This window comes from Talaromyces atroroseus (genome assembly GCF_001907595.1).
Source record: "Talaromyces atroroseus strain IBT 11181 chromosome Unknown scaffold_3, whole genome shotgun sequence".
NCBI classification, from domain to species: Eukaryota; Fungi; Ascomycota; class Eurotiomycetes; order Eurotiales; family Trichocomaceae; genus Talaromyces; species Talaromyces atroroseus.
The window spans coordinates 2,386,794-2,403,948 of NW_017971435.1; the positions used below are offsets into that span (position 1 = coordinate 2,386,794).

At 47.7% G+C, this 17,155-nt stretch overlaps 6 protein-coding genes across 6 annotated transcripts; 2 read left to right on the forward strand and 4 right to left on the reverse strand.

Annotated features, from left to right (window-relative positions):
* Nucleotides 1-118: 118 nt before the first annotated feature.
* On the reverse strand, nt 119-1,889 carry UA08_03859 (hypothetical protein; the record flags this gene model as incomplete). Its single annotated transcript, XM_020266205.1, has 5 exons — nt 119-919; nt 973-1,201; nt 1,264-1,618; nt 1,689-1,762; nt 1,828-1,889. 5 exons carry the CDS (start codon nt 1,887-1,889, stop codon nt 119-121), a joined length of 1,521 nt encoding a protein of 506 aa, XP_020121742.1.
* A 357-nt stretch (nt 1,890-2,246) lies between these two features.
* Nucleotides 2,247-3,347, reverse strand: UA08_03860 (hypothetical protein; the record flags this gene model as incomplete). Its single annotated transcript, XM_020266206.1, has 3 exons — nt 2,247-2,906; nt 2,978-3,225; nt 3,290-3,347. 3 exons carry the CDS (start codon nt 3,345-3,347, stop codon nt 2,247-2,249), a joined length of 966 nt encoding a protein of 321 aa, XP_020121743.1.
* Nucleotides 3,348-3,892: 545 nt separating this feature from the next.
* UA08_03861 (hypothetical protein) lies at nt 3,893-5,370 on the forward strand (the record flags this gene model as incomplete). The annotated part of the gene is made up of 2 exons (XM_020266207.1): nt 3,893-4,156; nt 4,204-5,370. 2 exons carry the CDS (start codon nt 3,893-3,895, stop codon nt 5,368-5,370), a joined length of 1,431 nt encoding a protein of 476 aa, XP_020121744.1.
* A 3,638-nt stretch (nt 5,371-9,008) lies between these two features.
* UA08_03862 (hypothetical protein) lies at nt 9,009-10,866 on the reverse strand (the record flags this gene model as incomplete). The annotated part of the gene is made up of 3 exons (XM_020266208.1): nt 9,009-9,655; nt 9,714-10,661; nt 10,758-10,866. The coding sequence occupies 3 exons, from the start codon at nt 10,864-10,866 to the stop codon at nt 9,009-9,011; spliced, it is 1,704 nt and encodes a 567-aa protein (XP_020121745.1).
* A 287-nt stretch (nt 10,867-11,153) lies between these two features.
* Nucleotides 11,154-12,208, forward strand: UA08_03863 (hypothetical protein; the record flags this gene model as incomplete). Its single annotated transcript, XM_020266210.1, has 3 exons — nt 11,154-11,173; nt 11,236-11,707; nt 11,765-12,208. The coding sequence occupies 3 exons, from the start codon at nt 11,154-11,156 to the stop codon at nt 12,206-12,208; spliced, it is 936 nt and encodes a 311-aa protein (XP_020121746.1).
* A 599-nt stretch (nt 12,209-12,807) lies between these two features.
* On the reverse strand, nt 12,808-16,529 carry UA08_03864 (hypothetical protein; the record flags this gene model as incomplete). Its single annotated transcript, XM_020266211.1, has 7 exons — nt 12,808-13,110; nt 13,219-13,723; nt 13,815-14,176; nt 14,229-14,354; nt 14,760-14,854; nt 15,136-15,146; nt 15,304-16,529. The coding sequence occupies 7 exons, from the start codon at nt 16,527-16,529 to the stop codon at nt 12,808-12,810; spliced, it is 2,628 nt and encodes an 875-aa protein (XP_020121747.1).
* Between the last annotated feature and the right edge of the window lie 626 nt (nt 16,530-17,155).

The following is a 17,155-nucleotide window of genomic DNA, read 5'->3' on the forward strand; positions in this document are numbered from 1 at the left end:
TTGTTCTAATAAGAAAAGGTCTCTCGCATGATCAGCCCAAAAAAGAAAGGAAAATATGCCAAATGATGATATGAAAAAAATCGTTGTCATGAAGGACCGAAAGAAAAAAACGGTCTCGTTACTTCGACGCGTGGAAAAATGTGTTCATGCCAAGGCACACCACCATAACCACGACTCCGTATATCGCAAGAGCAAGACTGAGTCGTCGTAGCAAGCCCTTTCGCAAATGTCGATTGGTGGGAAGGATGCCGCTAGATGAGAGTATGCCGCTCCCGCTTAGAAGACCTTGTTGCTGATCTTCGCCTGAGTTCTCATCATCAGAAATTATGTCATCGGCGGCTATTTCGTCATCATCTTCTTTCATAAGTTGTTGGTGCGCGGGTGAGTCGGGAGATGATATCTTGTAGTAGAAAAGCCCCGGGAGAATGAAACTTATGCTGGTGCTTCCCGTACTGCCAACGTAAGCTAGTACAGCTTCGAGTGAATTCACTGTCATGGCGGCAATGAAGCTCAAAACTATAATGCTTGAAGTTATGGCGGCGAAGCGGAGATCGCTCATCGGCTCGGGTCCGCGACTGGCGCGAGGGAGAAGGGGATACCGGTGGGGCGAAACGTCGTTGCTATTCCTTGTTCTCGATGGTATCCATTTCAATACAGCATCCACAGACGCCCGACAGGGATGCACCTGTAAAGGATACGAGAACATGACAAGAACAACGATCGCGGCTCGACCGATGGTCGCGGATATAGATGGTGGATACATGCCAACAATGTTGCCTCCGATGCTGTTCCCAAAAGATAGATACCCGGTAATTGCAACAAGAATATAAATCGATGCGGCGCTACCGATGCTAGTAAAGACCACACTCGTGGTCTGAAAATGGCTATTGTCGTTAATCTCATTCAAAACCGAAAACATCTAGCATCCGTTAGCTGGGCCATATTTGAATATGGTGCGATGCGATTTCTCACATTTTGATGGCAAGTATATGCAAAAACAATGACTGGGAAGCTGCTGAGAGCAGGCGCAATTCCTGCCCATTGGATCACACGGATCGGGCCACGGTCAACCATCGTGTCCCCCTTGGTGAAATGATAGACAACCAGCACCACAAGGTATCCAATAGAGATCAAAGCAACAACGCTAGTATATTTCAGAGAATCGAGACGTCGGAGGAAGGAAAGTGGGATGACGATAAGCCTGCTTGCGATTAGTTCCAGCGCCAAAAACGGTTTTTTGGTATGAAGGTGGGAAAAACCGACATAAAAGCAGTAATCCAAAAATGACGGTCTACCAAGAAATCGCTAACCGGACTACTCCCAGCGAATCCCTCAACCACTCCAGGCATCAGATCTCCAATGATGATCAGATAGCTTATACCGACTCCAAAGCATTTGATCGCAATAGCAGCATCGAAGATGACTGAAGCATTTGGGTATGTAAGTTGCGACAGAGCGAAAAACGACGCAGTTCCCCGGTCTAGATATTGTGCACATCTAGCTTGTAGATAAAGTCCAAAACCCGCTGCAATGCCCGACCAAATCACCACGATAACACCGAGAGTAATTCCCATATGTGCGATAGCTAGGGGCATAGCAAGAACACCAGCACCGACAACTAGTTGGACGATCACAAGTTAGAAAATCATAGCACGAGCGGAAGACTCGAGAGTTCACATTCGGCTTACTTGTGTTGACAAGATTTATCACGCTGCTGATCCAGCTGGCCGACCCCGGAAAGGCATCTCGCTTGGTTCGCCTCCTACGTTCACAGGAAGTGGTTAGCGTTATTCAACAAATGGATCGAGGTGCAAAGGTCCCGATTACCTTCGGCCTCTGTGGGTAGTTGCTCCTGTAGAGGGAGGCATAACCGCATCGTCCTCCACCATTGTCCTAATGGATACGCATACGCCAAAGTCTCAGCAAGCCCTGGTCAATTCGGAAGTCCTGAGCATAATACTATTGTATAGGGACGCTGACCAAAAGCGCATATAGAGAACGCGCAGAGGGAGTGTGTGAGTGTGATGTTGGCATTATCAGGATTGCGACAGATAGCGACCGGCGTGGCGCCAAGGGGCGGAGAAACATACTCCTTCAGGACGGCGATCTTCAACACCAAAATCTTGTACTGCCGACAACACAACTACAGCTACACCAAACCACTAGCTGTGACTTATGTCGTAATATTAATATGACTATTGCCAATATCCCGCAAAGCATTTTCTTCATTCGCTCAAGTTATCGGCTTATAGCTTAGCTTTCCCCCAGCCCGCCTCGGACAGCAGGCCAAAGACATCAGTCTCAAGAGCCTCCGCATTGGCGATTGTATTCCCAGCCCGGTTGGTTGGACCGGGGTCGTTATATGGATGCACCGCCCTGACAGTTTTAGAAACCTCTAGAATGGTGCCACCTTCGACAGGAAAGAGCGTCCCGTTTCTGTTCTTATCACCAATGATCTCGCTTACTTCTTCTTGTTGAACAAGAGCTAACATGACTTCGCCAACTTCTTTGGGCGTCACCCATTCATCCTGACTCTCGTCGAACATCTTGAGCTTCTCTGGATGCTCCGTCCATAGCGGCGTCTTGATCAAGCCAGGTGCTACCGCTGTGACTCGAATACCGAATTTCCCATCCAACTTATCCAGAGATCGTACCAACCCACTCACTGCGTGCTTCGTCGCCACATAGATAGGTGCTGCGATTGAGGGTTTCTGTCCAGCTATGCTTGAAATGTGAACTATGTGCTTACGATTGTTTAATCTCCGGTGTTGCAGAAAGTGCGAAATCGCTAGCTGAGTCACCCGAATCGGATGGGTCAGATTGATATCAACCAAACGATATCGACCTCCTAGCTTTTCGTCGCGACTTTCGGGTGTACCTGGTGGCCTCCAGAAGTTGCTCCAGTGCTAGAAACAGCAGGGGAAAAAATCTTTAGCTCTGGGCTTGTTAGTTCTGCGTTCGTGAATGCGAAACGAACCTCTTCATAAACCCCTGCACCAGGACAGACAATATCAATTTCGGTGAATTCTTTTTCGGCAATTATAAATAACTCCTCCAACTGAGTCCATACGGTAACATCCGTCTTCTGGAACACAGCCCTAGCGGACCCCAAACGACCGTTGTATTTGTTGACAACGGCTTGCGCTTCGGGACGCAGGGCAAGATCTGCTATCACAACGTTACAGCCGTTTTCCAGGAGTAATGTTGCAAATGCGAGGTTGATCCCTTGACATAGTGTTAACTTTTGATATTGGCTATCTTCCGATAGGAAATCATTTCATGTATTTACCCGAGCCAGCCCCAGTGACTATGGCAGATTTGCCCTTGACGGGATGTATGACCGACATGGCGAGGGAGGTAGAAGCAAGACTCGTTAGAAATGATAAAAAGTTGGAATTGACAAGGAGCTTCTATTTATGCACACTCATAGGTATAAATAACCACAACCCCGCAAATACAGACTGGTCATTACTCCGGGGAGGAAGCTAAAGCGAACCACGGGGAAATGTCCGGGGGCAGGTTACCCGAGAGGAAACTTAGCCCTAACCACTGCGATCCATGAATTATCCAAACTCTTGTTATACTATGGGTAATAGCTGTATCATATATGTTATGAATTAAGAAATCACTTGAAGTCAGGTGAACTATCCTCTATGCAGGTACAAGTTTTGAGTATGAAGGATCAGTGTCCAGCTACGTCTGCGTTCTTGCGAAGAGGATGTCTACCAAATAGGTAAGAAACGCGAGGCAAATCACATTCCGCGCTGCACTCCTCCTTCTAGTGCCCTCACTTGCATACTATGAAAACACCCTCTTTGCCTCCTCTACAGCTTGTAGGTTTTTAGAACGAAAATTTACGAATATATACCTAGACATATACATACATAGCATAATGTTCAAGCTTCTTCCCAAGCCCGTGGTGCGCCAAATGACCACCGCAAGTGCATCCACGCCCCTAACCAAAGCTGCCGGAGACATCTCGTCTGTATTCCCCAGCCTCCAACCTGGCTATGAACCCAAGCCCTTGCCCAGTCGGTTCAGAGACCTAAAGATCGATCTTTTCAGAAGAAACGAGCAAGCTCTGAAGGACAGCTGGGATAGGCTGCTCCCAAGCCTGAAGGAGGAAGTCGAAAAAATCAAAGCGCTTGGCACTGAGGTGAGTTGAGATTTCTATCACAAGTTTCTATAGTTAATTTGATGCAGGCTATCCCTTCCGTCTCCTATTCTGATGTAATGACTGGGTGCATATCGGAGGATACGAAGGCTGAAATACGCCATCGCGGTTCAGTAGTAATTCGCAACGTGGTCACGCGTTCCGAAGCCATGCAATGGAAAGAAATGGCCAAAGAGTATATCGCTGCAAATAGAGAGCGGGTGAAGGCTTTCCCGCCTGATTCTCCGGCTGTCTATGAACTGTATTGGTCCCCTACCCAAGCAGCAGCTAGAGCACACCCAAATGTGCTCGAAGCACAAAGATTTCTCCAGTGCCTATGGCACTCCTCAGATTCACAGACCCGACTTTCCTTAAAACATCCGCTTTCATATGCCGACCGGTTGAGAATCAGACAGCCCGGTGATTCTAAATTCACCCTAGGCCCTCACGTTGATGGTGGCTCTCTGGAGAGATGGGAGGATCCCGAATACTCCAGCGTCTATAGTAAGATTTTGCAAGGGAAGTGGGAGGAATACGACGCATTTGATGCTAGACACCGTGTCAGTGCAAAAATGGACTTATACAACGGAGCCGGCGCCTGCTCAATGCTGCGATTCTTTCAAGGCTGGCTGGCCATGTCCGACACGTCTCCTGGAGAAGGTACTCTTCACGTTTGTCCTATGATAACTCACAGTACTGCATACACCATTCTCAGGCCGTTCTTCGATGTACAAACATCTTTACCAAACTTGGACGCAACATTTCCTGGCTCGGTTCCTGGAGCTTGTCAAGAATACAATCCATTGACGCATCCTCACCTAGAGCTTGCAGTGACCATGGTCTCTGCGCCAGCTGTTCAACCGGGCGATTACGTTGCATGGCATTGCGATTCCCTGCATTCCGTTGATAAGGAGCATCGGGGCACGAAAGATTCTAGCGTAATCTATATTCCTGCCACCCCTTTATGCGAAATGAATGTCGATTATCTCTTAAAGCAGCGGGAAGCTGCCTTTAATTACTCGCCACCATGGGATTTCCCAGGTGCTGGTGGCCCAGGAGAGATCGGGTTTAAAGGCGCAGTTGAGTGGTCAAAGCTCAGCATCGAGGGACAGCGAGCGATGGGCCTGGGAAATCAGCCTTGGGACATCGATCAGAATATGAGTGAAGGGGAAACGAAAACTATTATCAGCGCAAACAAGCTATGTTTTGACCTATAAAATTTATTGATAATTCCACCCTGCTTCAGAGATATACGTTGCGTACAATACCTAGATACTGCTGGCTGTTGTTTCTTGCGATGAAATTGTTGGCTTGAAGATGGCAGCTAGAAGATATCATCTGTACTTCAAGCATCGCCTTGCTCTATTCCTTCATATCTTTTCTACTAGTCTTTACAGATAGTTTAAGTAGCTCTATTGGCCAATAAATAGTAGGGACCGGTTTGTCATGATTCACAGTACTAACTAAATCTGGTGTAGTGCAGAAAACATACACTTACGGATTATCATTGGCTGAATGTTTGCCAGGGCCCACCTTCTAGATCTAGCAACCGCGAGACTTCCACTTGACGACTACCTGTCTACTCCTCCATGCTTCTCATCAGAAATTCATGCTATGCATTCATGCTACGGGCAAAGACAAGGTTGCAGTAACCAGCTGGGTTTATGATTGCTTTGTTAAGTACAAAGTTCTTCCACCACACCCGCCTGCCTTCAACCGTGACAAATAATAAACATATGAAATTGCCTGTTATTTCAAGTTTCTCGATCTTTGCGTGCCACACTCCGTTTCGTCTGTATAACATTCGATAATCTTTCTCGGCGTTCGTATCCGCTCAGGAAACATGAGACACAGCGCCTAGGACAGGCGGAAAGAGGCTGGTCCTTCGATCATTGTCGTAGGGTCGTGCTTGCATTTAGTGCTAGTTCATATGTTAGCGACCAAGCACCACTCACTGACATCAGCTTCTCATTCGAGATAATGGGGAATAACTTACGCTGCAGCTGTTGCAGGAGCAAGAGTTGCACTCGCCTTTGCAGCAGTTGCAGGTGCAGGGAGACATGTTGATTGATTTGGAAAGTTGGGTTTCAAGATGTTTCTTGTAGTGAAGTTTGGGCCAAAGGGCTAATCAGAGTGATAATGCAGGTTGCTTGAATGATGAGAGAAGGAAAAATCTTGTTGTAGAACGAAGGAAAGGCTCGTTTATATACCTCACTCGCTCTTAGTCAAGACAGTCACACGGCCGTTGTCGGAGAATAGAGACTACTGCATCAGCCCAGATCACACGCTATACTTTTTTTTTTAACTTGCATATCGTTGAACGAGACAAATCGAGTGACGACTTAGCTGCATGCACGTATGAACTGACCATGTGGCTCTGTATGCCGTGGGCCAGCGAGGAAAGTTTTTGTAAGTAGCTCCGCCACTAGGTAACCAGATAATCGACCACATACTACATACAATAGGTTACGTATCTCTCTATCTATGCCCTCAATGGCTGCCTATTATGGCAACAGCTCCATGTGCATCTTGTGGCAATGAGAGGACATTGCTTGGGTTTGCGTGGGGATGTCAGCGATCAGCTAAGTCTCGGTCAGACAAATTTACTATTCGAATACGACGGCGCAACTACCGCGCTTCGCGCGAAAACATCCACTGGCCTGTGTGAACATATCCGCTGTGGGAACTGGAAAATACACGAGCTAGGCAACCCTTAGCTCCTGTCATACTAGGGATTGATTGGTGCTCTTGCTCCAAACCCTCACAAATTTGAATCAAAATGCGCATGCTCCAATTTTTTCAAGCAGTCATGTTACCTGCCATAAAAGGAGCAATGCTTATTCGTGCCAGCGAACAAAGGAAACGCATATTGGCAATCGACGCCAGGGATCTTTCAGGAATACGCCCATGGACCAGCAAGCTGAGCCTTCTTTGGATTGATTTACTTGATTTCTCTTTCAAGATCTTACTAGATTCCTTTCGGCGTAGTCCGACGGGCATGCATACGAGACTCGCCGGGATCGAGATATCGGAGAGCAAGACACAGCGGGGATTGTGGTATTCGCGTGTTACTGCGAGCAACAGTGCAAAGTATCTATTCAGATAATTACGTACAGTTGTAGTTTGCGCATAGACACCTTGGAAGTTTATGCAGCCAAGTTTGCAAACTCGAGATTGCTTGGTTGAGAGATGAGAGGCCCCGCAACGAGAGGTTGCAGAATGACCGCACAATACGAATCCTTTTCCCACCTAGAGTCTCTCTGTTGCCCGAAATACACTCCGGAATAGCTCGTTGAGTCGGTGATCCACCTGTGGTACTACCTGGAAGAAGGCCCGATCAACAGCCAGGACAAAGAGCATCAGGTTCCTGGTCGACTGTCCTATACCCAACGCCCGAAAGAGGGGGAATCAGCGGCCTCGGAGGAAATTACGGCCTTCTTTTTTTCCAACTAGTTCCAAACGATGAATCCCACCCGGTATCAGTTCAGGTCAACGTCGGGAGTACTCGGTCTCTCGAAGAGGCCGAGGCCAATCAGATGACAGTCACACGGTGCATACCGAGTCTCTGATCTGTAGGCTGTAGCATCTCTTCTTTGTTCTGTCATCCACAGCATAGTTTCAATGCGTGATTGTTGTTCTATCTCAGTTTACAAGTGAGAAACAGATGGGTGCGAGAACCGGTATAAATAACGAGAAAATTTGGCCAGTCTACCACCAAGGTCCCCGAGCGTGTCTCTTCTTGTCACTGCAGCGTAGCAAGTGGCGTGCTTTGCACTTCCTACTGCAATGATAATAATAATGATAGTATTTCTGCAGCCTGATTCTCACTGCATCTCTGAGACTATACGCGCAGTCCACGCAGCTCAGACGTTGGTTGTGTGGGACCTGCGGTGCTCATGTGCTGGCACATTTGAGGCCCGAAACAAGTACTTCGTAGCTGCGGGGCTTGTGTCCCCCGCGTCGCCTGTGATTGTGTCTGATGGAACAGAGAATGTCGCTGTACACTGGAGGATGATGGCGGGATTAGTGTCTTCATGCCAGGCTCAAGTAATCCACCTAGTCCTCCCTCATGGGAAGCCGGCGTCGTAAAGCACGAACAGCATCTGCGAGCCCAATGCCACTGCGACGGACTGGGCTTCATGATTAACTACACGCCCACATAGCAGATCAAGAGAAGCATCGTCTCGGTGGTCTGATTTGCTCGTTCCTTATCATTCGGCGTCTTCAACGAATCCCGAGGATGTGAATGTTTGCCCGGAACTGGGGGCCTGTAAATCGTGTCTATTGGCTTGTAGATTCCCCATTCAAGGCTGGACTTTCATGCCCAATGTTGATAATAATAATACTACTAACCGGTTCGAAACCGACGACGCCCGGCTGGATAGGGGTTTCTCCGACGATATCGGGACCATGTAATGCTATGAGAGTAGCCCCAGTGTCTACAGGGAGTTTTGTAGACATTGCGGTGCTACGATATCCTGGCATTGTGATGTCAGACCAGCTTGTAGTCGATGTCACCGTTGGGCTGTTGGGGTCTGCTGGTGGTGCTGGAGCGCGCGATTGGCTGGACTGGGAGAGACCGGGAGGGTGAGCTTTGCAGAAGGTTGCTCGCTCCTCTGAAAAGAGCATTGCAAAACCCAGTCTACTGATAATGTTTTTAATGGCTTATCATCCAGGGCGTGGTTGAGACAAAACACATCATGGCAATTAATTTGTCACTAATCACGCAGGAAATCGTAGACAGAGAAGTGTAGAACAGAAATGTCATCGAGATGAGTAGGTAGATAAAGAAAAATTTCTATTCATCTATGTGACAGACAAAGTAAAAAAAAAAAGTTCTGCCAACATAATCTGATCAAAGCTCATCCTTTCCGACCTTCTTTTCCGCCACTTTCACTGTCTCGCCGCAAACAGCAGGCGTAGTGACGACCATGGAGTAGATACATTTCTCATCCTCCATGACTTTGAGAATCTCATTCTCTTCGCCACATTCAAGGATCACAGTGGTCGATCGAGATGGCCCGTTCCAACACTTCTGCCCGTTATCGTACTGCAGGGCTGATTTCTGCACTTGGTATATTTCACCTGCAGTATTAGCTTCGTCAACCGAGACTGATTCGATGGAGCGGAATTTTCCCATGGTCACACTAGCACCGCCCTTCTTAGGGATTTGCTTAGTGTGAGCGAGGAAGCAGTGCTCGTAGGTGTATTCTCCCGAGTCCCGTTGGATACACACGTCCTTGAATGTTCGGAAGATGCCATCGGCGCCGTAATCTTTTTCAAGATCGGCCTTGTGATCCCTGATCGATTTCAGCGCCCCATCACGAACCGCCTTCTGAGCCTTTAATGCATCTCTGGCTTCCTTCACTGCTTTTGATTCGGTTGCGGAATCGTCAGATCCAGGGATGATGTTGTTGTCAATGAGGAATCGCTTGAAGTTATTATATTTTTCCTCGATGAATTCAACAACTACTGGGGGGAAGTAGGCCAGTAATTTGTATACTTTTGTCAAATTAGCAACTGGATTCCCATACTATCGCTTGGAAAAGTATCAACTTACCAATATCAATCTCGCCGTCATCCTGATTCTCCCAATGAACCCAATCAATTCCAGTGGTTTCGCTATCTGCTTTGGCAATTTCATCCAAGTCGCGGTCCTTTGCAGCATTCGCTGGGTCGTCACCCGCAGTTTCTTTGGCTGCGTAGTCTTCCCAGCTACGAACAGCACGCTTCACGCCCTCGTCGTTGAAATTAGGGTTATATTCGACCTTGAACTTCGACAGGATCTCTTCAAGCTCTTTGACTCGCGCACGGCTATCATCTCTCTGCTGACGAACTTCGCCTAGGGCTTCCCGAAGCTCGTTCACGCGCGCCTTTGCCAGCCCGGCCAAAATACCCACCTTGCCTTTCTTGGTACCCTTGACGACTCTTCCTCGGTCTTCTTTCTCTAGCTTCTCAAGCTCGGTTTCCATAGCCTGGATTTTGACCTCTTCTGCTTGGACCTCCGCCTCGAGATCGACGATACGCTCTTCGATCTCTTTGGTCAGCCGGCCAGCCTCTGCCACCAACTCTTTCTTCTTCCTCAAAGCCGAGTTTAAGGACTTTTGCCTTGCTTCCTCGGATTTGCGCCACGCCTTGCCAATCTCTTTGCATCGATCTTCACATTTAGTGCCCCCTGCATGAGCCCATTCATCGCTACCGTCGCAGCAGATTTCGTAGTCGCAAACTCCATCGTTTACCCTTTGGAAGGGGATATATGCAGGAATGTGGCCTTTGTTTTTGCAATAAAAACCCGGTAACGCAGGAGTGAGGTCAATATCATCGTTGGCAGGATGATCAGCAGGTGTGGATGGCGATAGACGAGAAAGATGTGAGCATGCTGATGTGCCTGGCTCGTCGCTGCCGTCGGGGCAGTCACAATAGTCGTCGTTGACCGCCGAGAAGGGTATCTTGATGGCTGGGTGGGAAATACAGCTGAATGTGGTCGTGTCCTTGTAGAATTTGGCAACTTCCGCGGATCAATTGTCAGCAAATTTGTACGTAGGCATTGGTCCCATAGCTGCTACAGGTAGAATGTATAAGCTATATGCTAGTGTATACTCACATTCAGGACCCACGCCTCGAGGCCGTGACGACGCCTCATCTGAGGCAGCTAAAACAGTAGAGCATGCCGAAATGCCCCAAAGGACGAACAGGTTCGCCGTGCTCCTCATGATAACGGCATTGAGCAGGAAGCTTAGATGGAAGTGTTCCAAATTGGCGGCGTTGACTGTCAACCCCAGATGAACTAACTGGACAGCTTGTAAAGAGTTCCTTGCGGAGGGAGGAGCAGTAAATAAAGCATGTCATTGGCTGACGGGTCTAGCTTGGCTTATCGGTGGGTCCTTGTGCTTAGTCATGTATCAGTCTCTTTTTTCTGCCTTGAGTTTCCGACTACGCCTGCCTTCTGTTCGTAGCAGTGGCAACACACTTTGACCTTCTTTTCTCTACTGCAGAAATCATGGGTAATGACGGTGGAAGGTATGATTGAAACCATTGCCCCAGCTTCATTACCAGAGCTTCTGGACTAACAAATTCTCTAGTATCCCAACTCGGCGAGAGCTGGTCCGCGAAGCCGCAAAAGCGCCGTCGGTAACTCAGGTGAAAGAGGCCCAGCGTGAGCAACTCGAACACTATTGGACCACATGTCCCCTGTCGCATAAGCCTCTCCTTCGTCCTATTGTATCCGACGCAGTGGGGAATCTCTACAATAAAGATGCGATATTGAAGTATTTAATTGGCGCCGAGGACGACGATATTAGTTCCAAGGCGGACTGTGATGAGATTCTGCAGGGACGTGTAAAGGGTCTGAAGGATGTGGTTGAATTGAAGTTCGAAATTAGTGCCGAGGACGAGTCATCAACAAAGGAGGGCGAACGTACAGGCGAAAAATGGATTTGCCCTGTTACCACCAAACAACTCGGCCCTAGTGTGAAGTCGGTTTACTTAGTCCCTTGCGGACATGTATTTGCGGATGAAGCCATTCGAGAGATGAAGGGGGACCGTTGTCTTCAGGTAAGAGATTTCTGCCAGCAATGTATTTTTCGACAGGACTAACACGCACCATTCTAGTGTAACGAACCTTACACCGAGGACAACGTCATTATAATCCTTCCCACAAAGGAAACGGACAAGCAGCAACTTATGTCGCGGGGCCAAAGATTGGCTGAACAGGGACTCACACATTCTCTCAAGAAACTGTCGGGGTCGAAGAAGCGCAAGAAGCATGGCAACGGCGAATCTTCAGCCGCGGTAACTGAGGAACCCGCGTCAAAGGCCAAAATAGAAACTTCTAATAAACCCACGAGCACATCGTCTTCGGGCATCAAAAATGCGTCGACAGCCATGCTGACAGCCAAGGTTCTTGAAGAAGAAGACGAAAGAAAAAAGAGACAAAAGATGGGACGGAGTGAGAACTTGCAGAGTTTATTTCACAGTGACAAATCGAAACAGAAGATGAAAGATGGCGATTTTATGACGAGGGGTTTCTCAATTCCTGCAAATGCGCGGAGATGATTTATGTCATCCGCTGAATCTTGATACTTCTAGTCTGTTCTCTTTTGTAGAGGACTTCCACATCAAAGACTACTATTAGAGGGTAGCAGGTCACCCGGCGAATTTCGTGACAGTGAACGACGATGAGCCTTACTTTAGGCAGCTAAAAATTAGCTATTTCAGTCAACGGATCACCTACCTCGTCCTACTTGAATGAACTGGGCTTGACGTCCTAGCTAAGCATTGCAGTGTCCACTGTCAAGAGGGTGAAACAATTTCCATCATGAATATATTATCTTATATCATCTACAGCTCTTGGAAAGCTAGTTTCAGAGTTACTACTTATAGATAGTCTGTTCTGACACAATACATCTTACGAACCTTTCGAATATAACACTTATTGATTTATGACTGCTACTTGTATTTTCAAGACAATTTTAAAACCAAATCAATTATATTCTAATATACACTAGCAAATATTCAAACATACAAGAAACATTTGTCCAGAATAGAGGAGTGAGAGCAGAACTCCCTCCTTGGAGGTAGGAGAAAAGACAGAACATAGCAACCTCGAATTGGCACAGCACCGCAGACCTGAAAGGCATACATAATTGTGTTGTCTACAAGCTGAACGCTTTCTGCTTCGTATTCTCTGGCATTAGACCCCTCTCGCGAAGAGCTTGCTCGATAAGCTTTGCTCTGCCAAGTTCACGATCCTCTTGCTCCTTGGTGTATCGCTTGCTCATAACGTTGAGATTTGGAATGTATTGTCCACTCGTTATGATCCGTAGTTCTCTGTACATCTTTTTCGGTCGGCAAACTGTCTTCTCGAAATGTTCGACCACTTCCCGCACGGTCTGGGCGGTGCTGACATTGCTATCTGAAAGGTACTGGCCGGTTATTTGCGAGAAACGTTTGATAAACTAAATGGATGCGTGGTTTAAGTCAGTGTCATGATTTTTGTAGATTGGGACGACCGAAAAAGGAAAAATATCCAAAAGGATACGAAGCGAAAGTATGGAAGCACTCACAGCGAACTTGATATCAGGATTTGCGAGGGGGAAATCGAGGTATCCCTTTTGTGAAGGTACTTTGCTAGCTTTCAATGCGAAGGAGTAAACCCCTTCATCTTGAACGCTCGAGTCTGATTCATCAACTTCAACATCTCCTTCAGTAGACGCTTCTGCGGCTTCCACTTCGGCGCTCAAATTCGTCTCTTCGTTTGCAGAGGCATCATTCTTAGCTGCTGTTTCAGCGGCCTCAGTGTTCTCCCCAAGTTGGTTGAAGACGTAAAAAAGTTTATTTTTGAGCTTCACGCTGGGGTACTTTATAACCGTATCGAGTGACATGGGGTTTTTGGGTTTCGTGATCCGGCAATTCTCGATTATCGTCCAGATGATTTCGTGGTGTTGTGATACTTCGCAAGCTAATGACAATGGCTTCTTGAGCTCATGCAAGATGCACAACTCTACGGCGACAGACTGAGCGGCTCTGTGGAAGTGAGCGGCCGTTGTGGCTTTGCGGCGAGATACGAATCTACCAAAGACGAAAATTGTTAGTTCTCAAATTCTGTGCTCCATTTTCCTATCCCCATGAGCTGGAAATGCAAGACAAATATTTTACTTACGGATAATATTCATCGCCCTCAGTTGGCTCAAAATCATTCCATTCGCCCAAAAAACCCATTCTCTTCAGATTGTGAGCTGTTGTCGCAGGCACAAACGGTTCTGAAGGGACGTCGTCTTCAGCCCATGTATCTACGTCTGCAGCATCTTCCTCCTCGAATTGCTCGCTCACTTCTGTCTGGCGTCCGTCATCTACCTTTTCCCCGGCGTATTTGGCCTTGCGTTTATTCCATGCATTCGCAATCACACCTTCACCACCGTACGGATCTTCCAGTCCGGGCGGGTTATCGGTCCCCCAGATTCGCCGTCGAAGCTTCTCGGTGAAGGGAGTACTTCCAGACCCGGCATGGCGACGAGTCTGGTGCTGATGTCTCACTGCAGTCGGCACGTCATATCGGCAATTGGAACAGACATACAATGTCTTCGAGAGACGGAGGCTGGGGGCCTCCAATGGCTGCAAGAGCCGGACTGGTGGCCGCATTGTTGTTGTTTTGCGGTTGTTGTTCCAGCTGCCTCAACTTTTTCTGCGGAACGTTCGTTCCCTGCGAGCGAAGTCCGCAACGCTCTAACCTGAAAAGGATGTATAATCTAATCACGTGATAGACCGATCTAGTTGACCAATCAGAAGTTTTCATCTATAACCACTTCCACTTCATTTCCAACTAGAAATTTAGAAATTAGATATAGATCGTCTGCAAGCAATCAGTTATAGATTAGTTCTTCAAGAGAAGAATAGCCAAATTCATAGCACAATCAATATGCAAGAATGAGCCTCGTCCGTGTCCTCTCTGGGCCAATACTGATCAACTGTTTGCCACGGGAGTTCACATTGAACAAGACTGGACATGCGAAATAGATACTATGTACCAAAGCAGCAAACTATCAATTTCCCTAAGAAAGAAAAAATTCGGCTAGAGGATAGCCAATCTTGTAGTCAAACAACAGACGTCCTCGCAGACACTATCGTCCGGATAGTAGACTCCAGGGGCCTTGAGACTAGCCTCATCCAGGAGCTCGCGCCACTGTTTCTCAATTTTGCTATCTGGTAGCACAGAGAGTTATCATGTTAATATTCTAAGTAACTTTCACGTGCCAGTTTGATGTTGTGATACTATTATTTCATGAACAAAAGGCAGGGAAGAAGCTTCCTTAATTGCCGTTGCAAGATTGGCGATAATTGTAACCCGTTCGTCTCTAGATCGGTTTTGCAAGCATTGTTGAATATAGTACTTATGCTCAAGCCCCGTTGACTGACTGTGCCGTAGAGAAATACTAGTTGGCCAATACGGGACCAAACAGTCTGGCATTTGGTCATGGGCTTACGTAGGTAATTCCTGTCCTGATTTAGATAAATATATCTCACACATTTGCCGTTTCTAAACGGCCTAGATTCTATATTCAGGAGCTCAACACATATCCCTTCGTTTAAATATACAGCAGAAAGAAAGAACATCATATCATCGGATGCATTTTATCTACTCGCGGACAAACAATCCAGCCATGCCCATTCCAGTACCAATGCACATGCTCACGACACCAACCTCCTGTCCAGTCCTCGCCAATTCAGGCAAAAGAGTCGCCACCTGTCGCGCACCAGTAGCACCCAACGGATGACCAATAGCAATAGCTCCACCTTTGGGGTTGACTTTGGCTTCATCAATACCCAACTTACGAACACAGTACAGCGCCTGTGACGCAAACGCCTCGTTGAGTTCCCAGATCCCAACGTCGGAAACCTCCAGCCCAACCTGCGACAGAAGCTTGGGGATCGCGACTGCTGGCCCAACACCCATCTCGTCAGGTGCGACGCCGGCAACACTGCTAGCTACCCATCGGCCCATTATGGAGGATGCCAATCCCAGCTCAGTAGCAATAGAACGACGCATGAGTAGTGTAGCAGCTGCGCCGTCGCTGACTTGGGAGCTGTTACCGGCTGTACTGGTGCCATCAGCCTTGAATGCGGGCTTTAACGAAGCCATTTTCTCAGCAGAGACGGTAGGCCGGATACCATCATCCTTGGTGACTGTAATCTCCTTGGGAGGCGCATCAGGGTTCTCCGCATCAAGAATCTTAGTAGTGACGGGGACGATTTCGTCGTCAAAAAGGCCCGCGGCCTGCGCCGCAGCGGCCTTTTGGTGTGAAGCGGCAGCAAAGACATCCTGATCAGCTCTAGAAATGCCATATCGACGTGCCACATTCTCCGAGGTTAATCCCATAGGCATAATGCAGTCCCTCGAATCCTGGGATGGAGACTCCTTCAACTCGGGCCATAGCACAGTCGGGATTGCGCGCGAGCCATAATTCCGGGTCATAGATTCCATGCCACCTCCAATGCCGACGTTGATAGCACCGGCGCGGATGCCGTTTGCGATTGTGGTGATTGCTGCCAGACCCGACGAGCACTGTCTGTTGATCGTGTGGAATGAGACCGAGTGAGGAAACCCGGCATGAATCTGGGCCATACGGCCGGCCTTTGCGCCACCGAGCTCTTGCAAGACAGAGCCAATAGCGACGTCGTCGACCAGCGCAGGATCGAGGTTGGGATTCGCAGCCAATGTCGCTTTGAGAACATGCGCGAGTAATTCCTCGGGATAGGCATCTTTGAACCCGCCTTTCTTTGCGCGAGTCACAGCGGTTCGCTTCGCTGATAATATGACTATATCTGAGGGTAATTTCTGGAGGACCTGCTTCAGGCCCCGGGGGATTGGTGAGCTCATTTTATATTTACTTATCTTCTAGCCAAGTCGTTAAGTCGTTATTACCGGTAGTAGGCGTCGTACAGTATACACTCCCCGCGCAGTAGAGGACAGAATGGCACCATAGATCCAAAAGTCGCAAGAAGAGTGACAGACACAGGAAATTTTTCATTAATGCAAATGCAAGCGGACGCAACACCGGCTATTTGAAGAAAGCGCAAGAGGCAACTCTATCGGTTAGAGTCCCCGACGGAATGCCGGGGTAGAGCGTGCGGAGAAGCTTTCTTTCAGGAACAGCAGATACTCATTTATATAGGTTGTTGTTTGATATCGTCGAGGTTATTCTGCTTAGAGGAATAAAACTGAATAAATATTCTATTCTAATTATTCTCTCTCCGGTCAGCAAAGATACTGAGAATGGAGGATTTTGGGGTTTAGTTCAACTTGGATATAGATTTCGGATGTGGGCCCGGGAAGCTCACCGACTTTCGGGTAGCAGCACTGATTGTTGACGCCTTTTTATACGATATATAACTATTGTCACTGATCGCAAAAGCTGAACCAAAAAAAAAGGTTAACCATCTATCATGTCATAAACTAAGATTATCGATACAGATTGTAACGCCCAAATGCCCAAAAAACAAGTA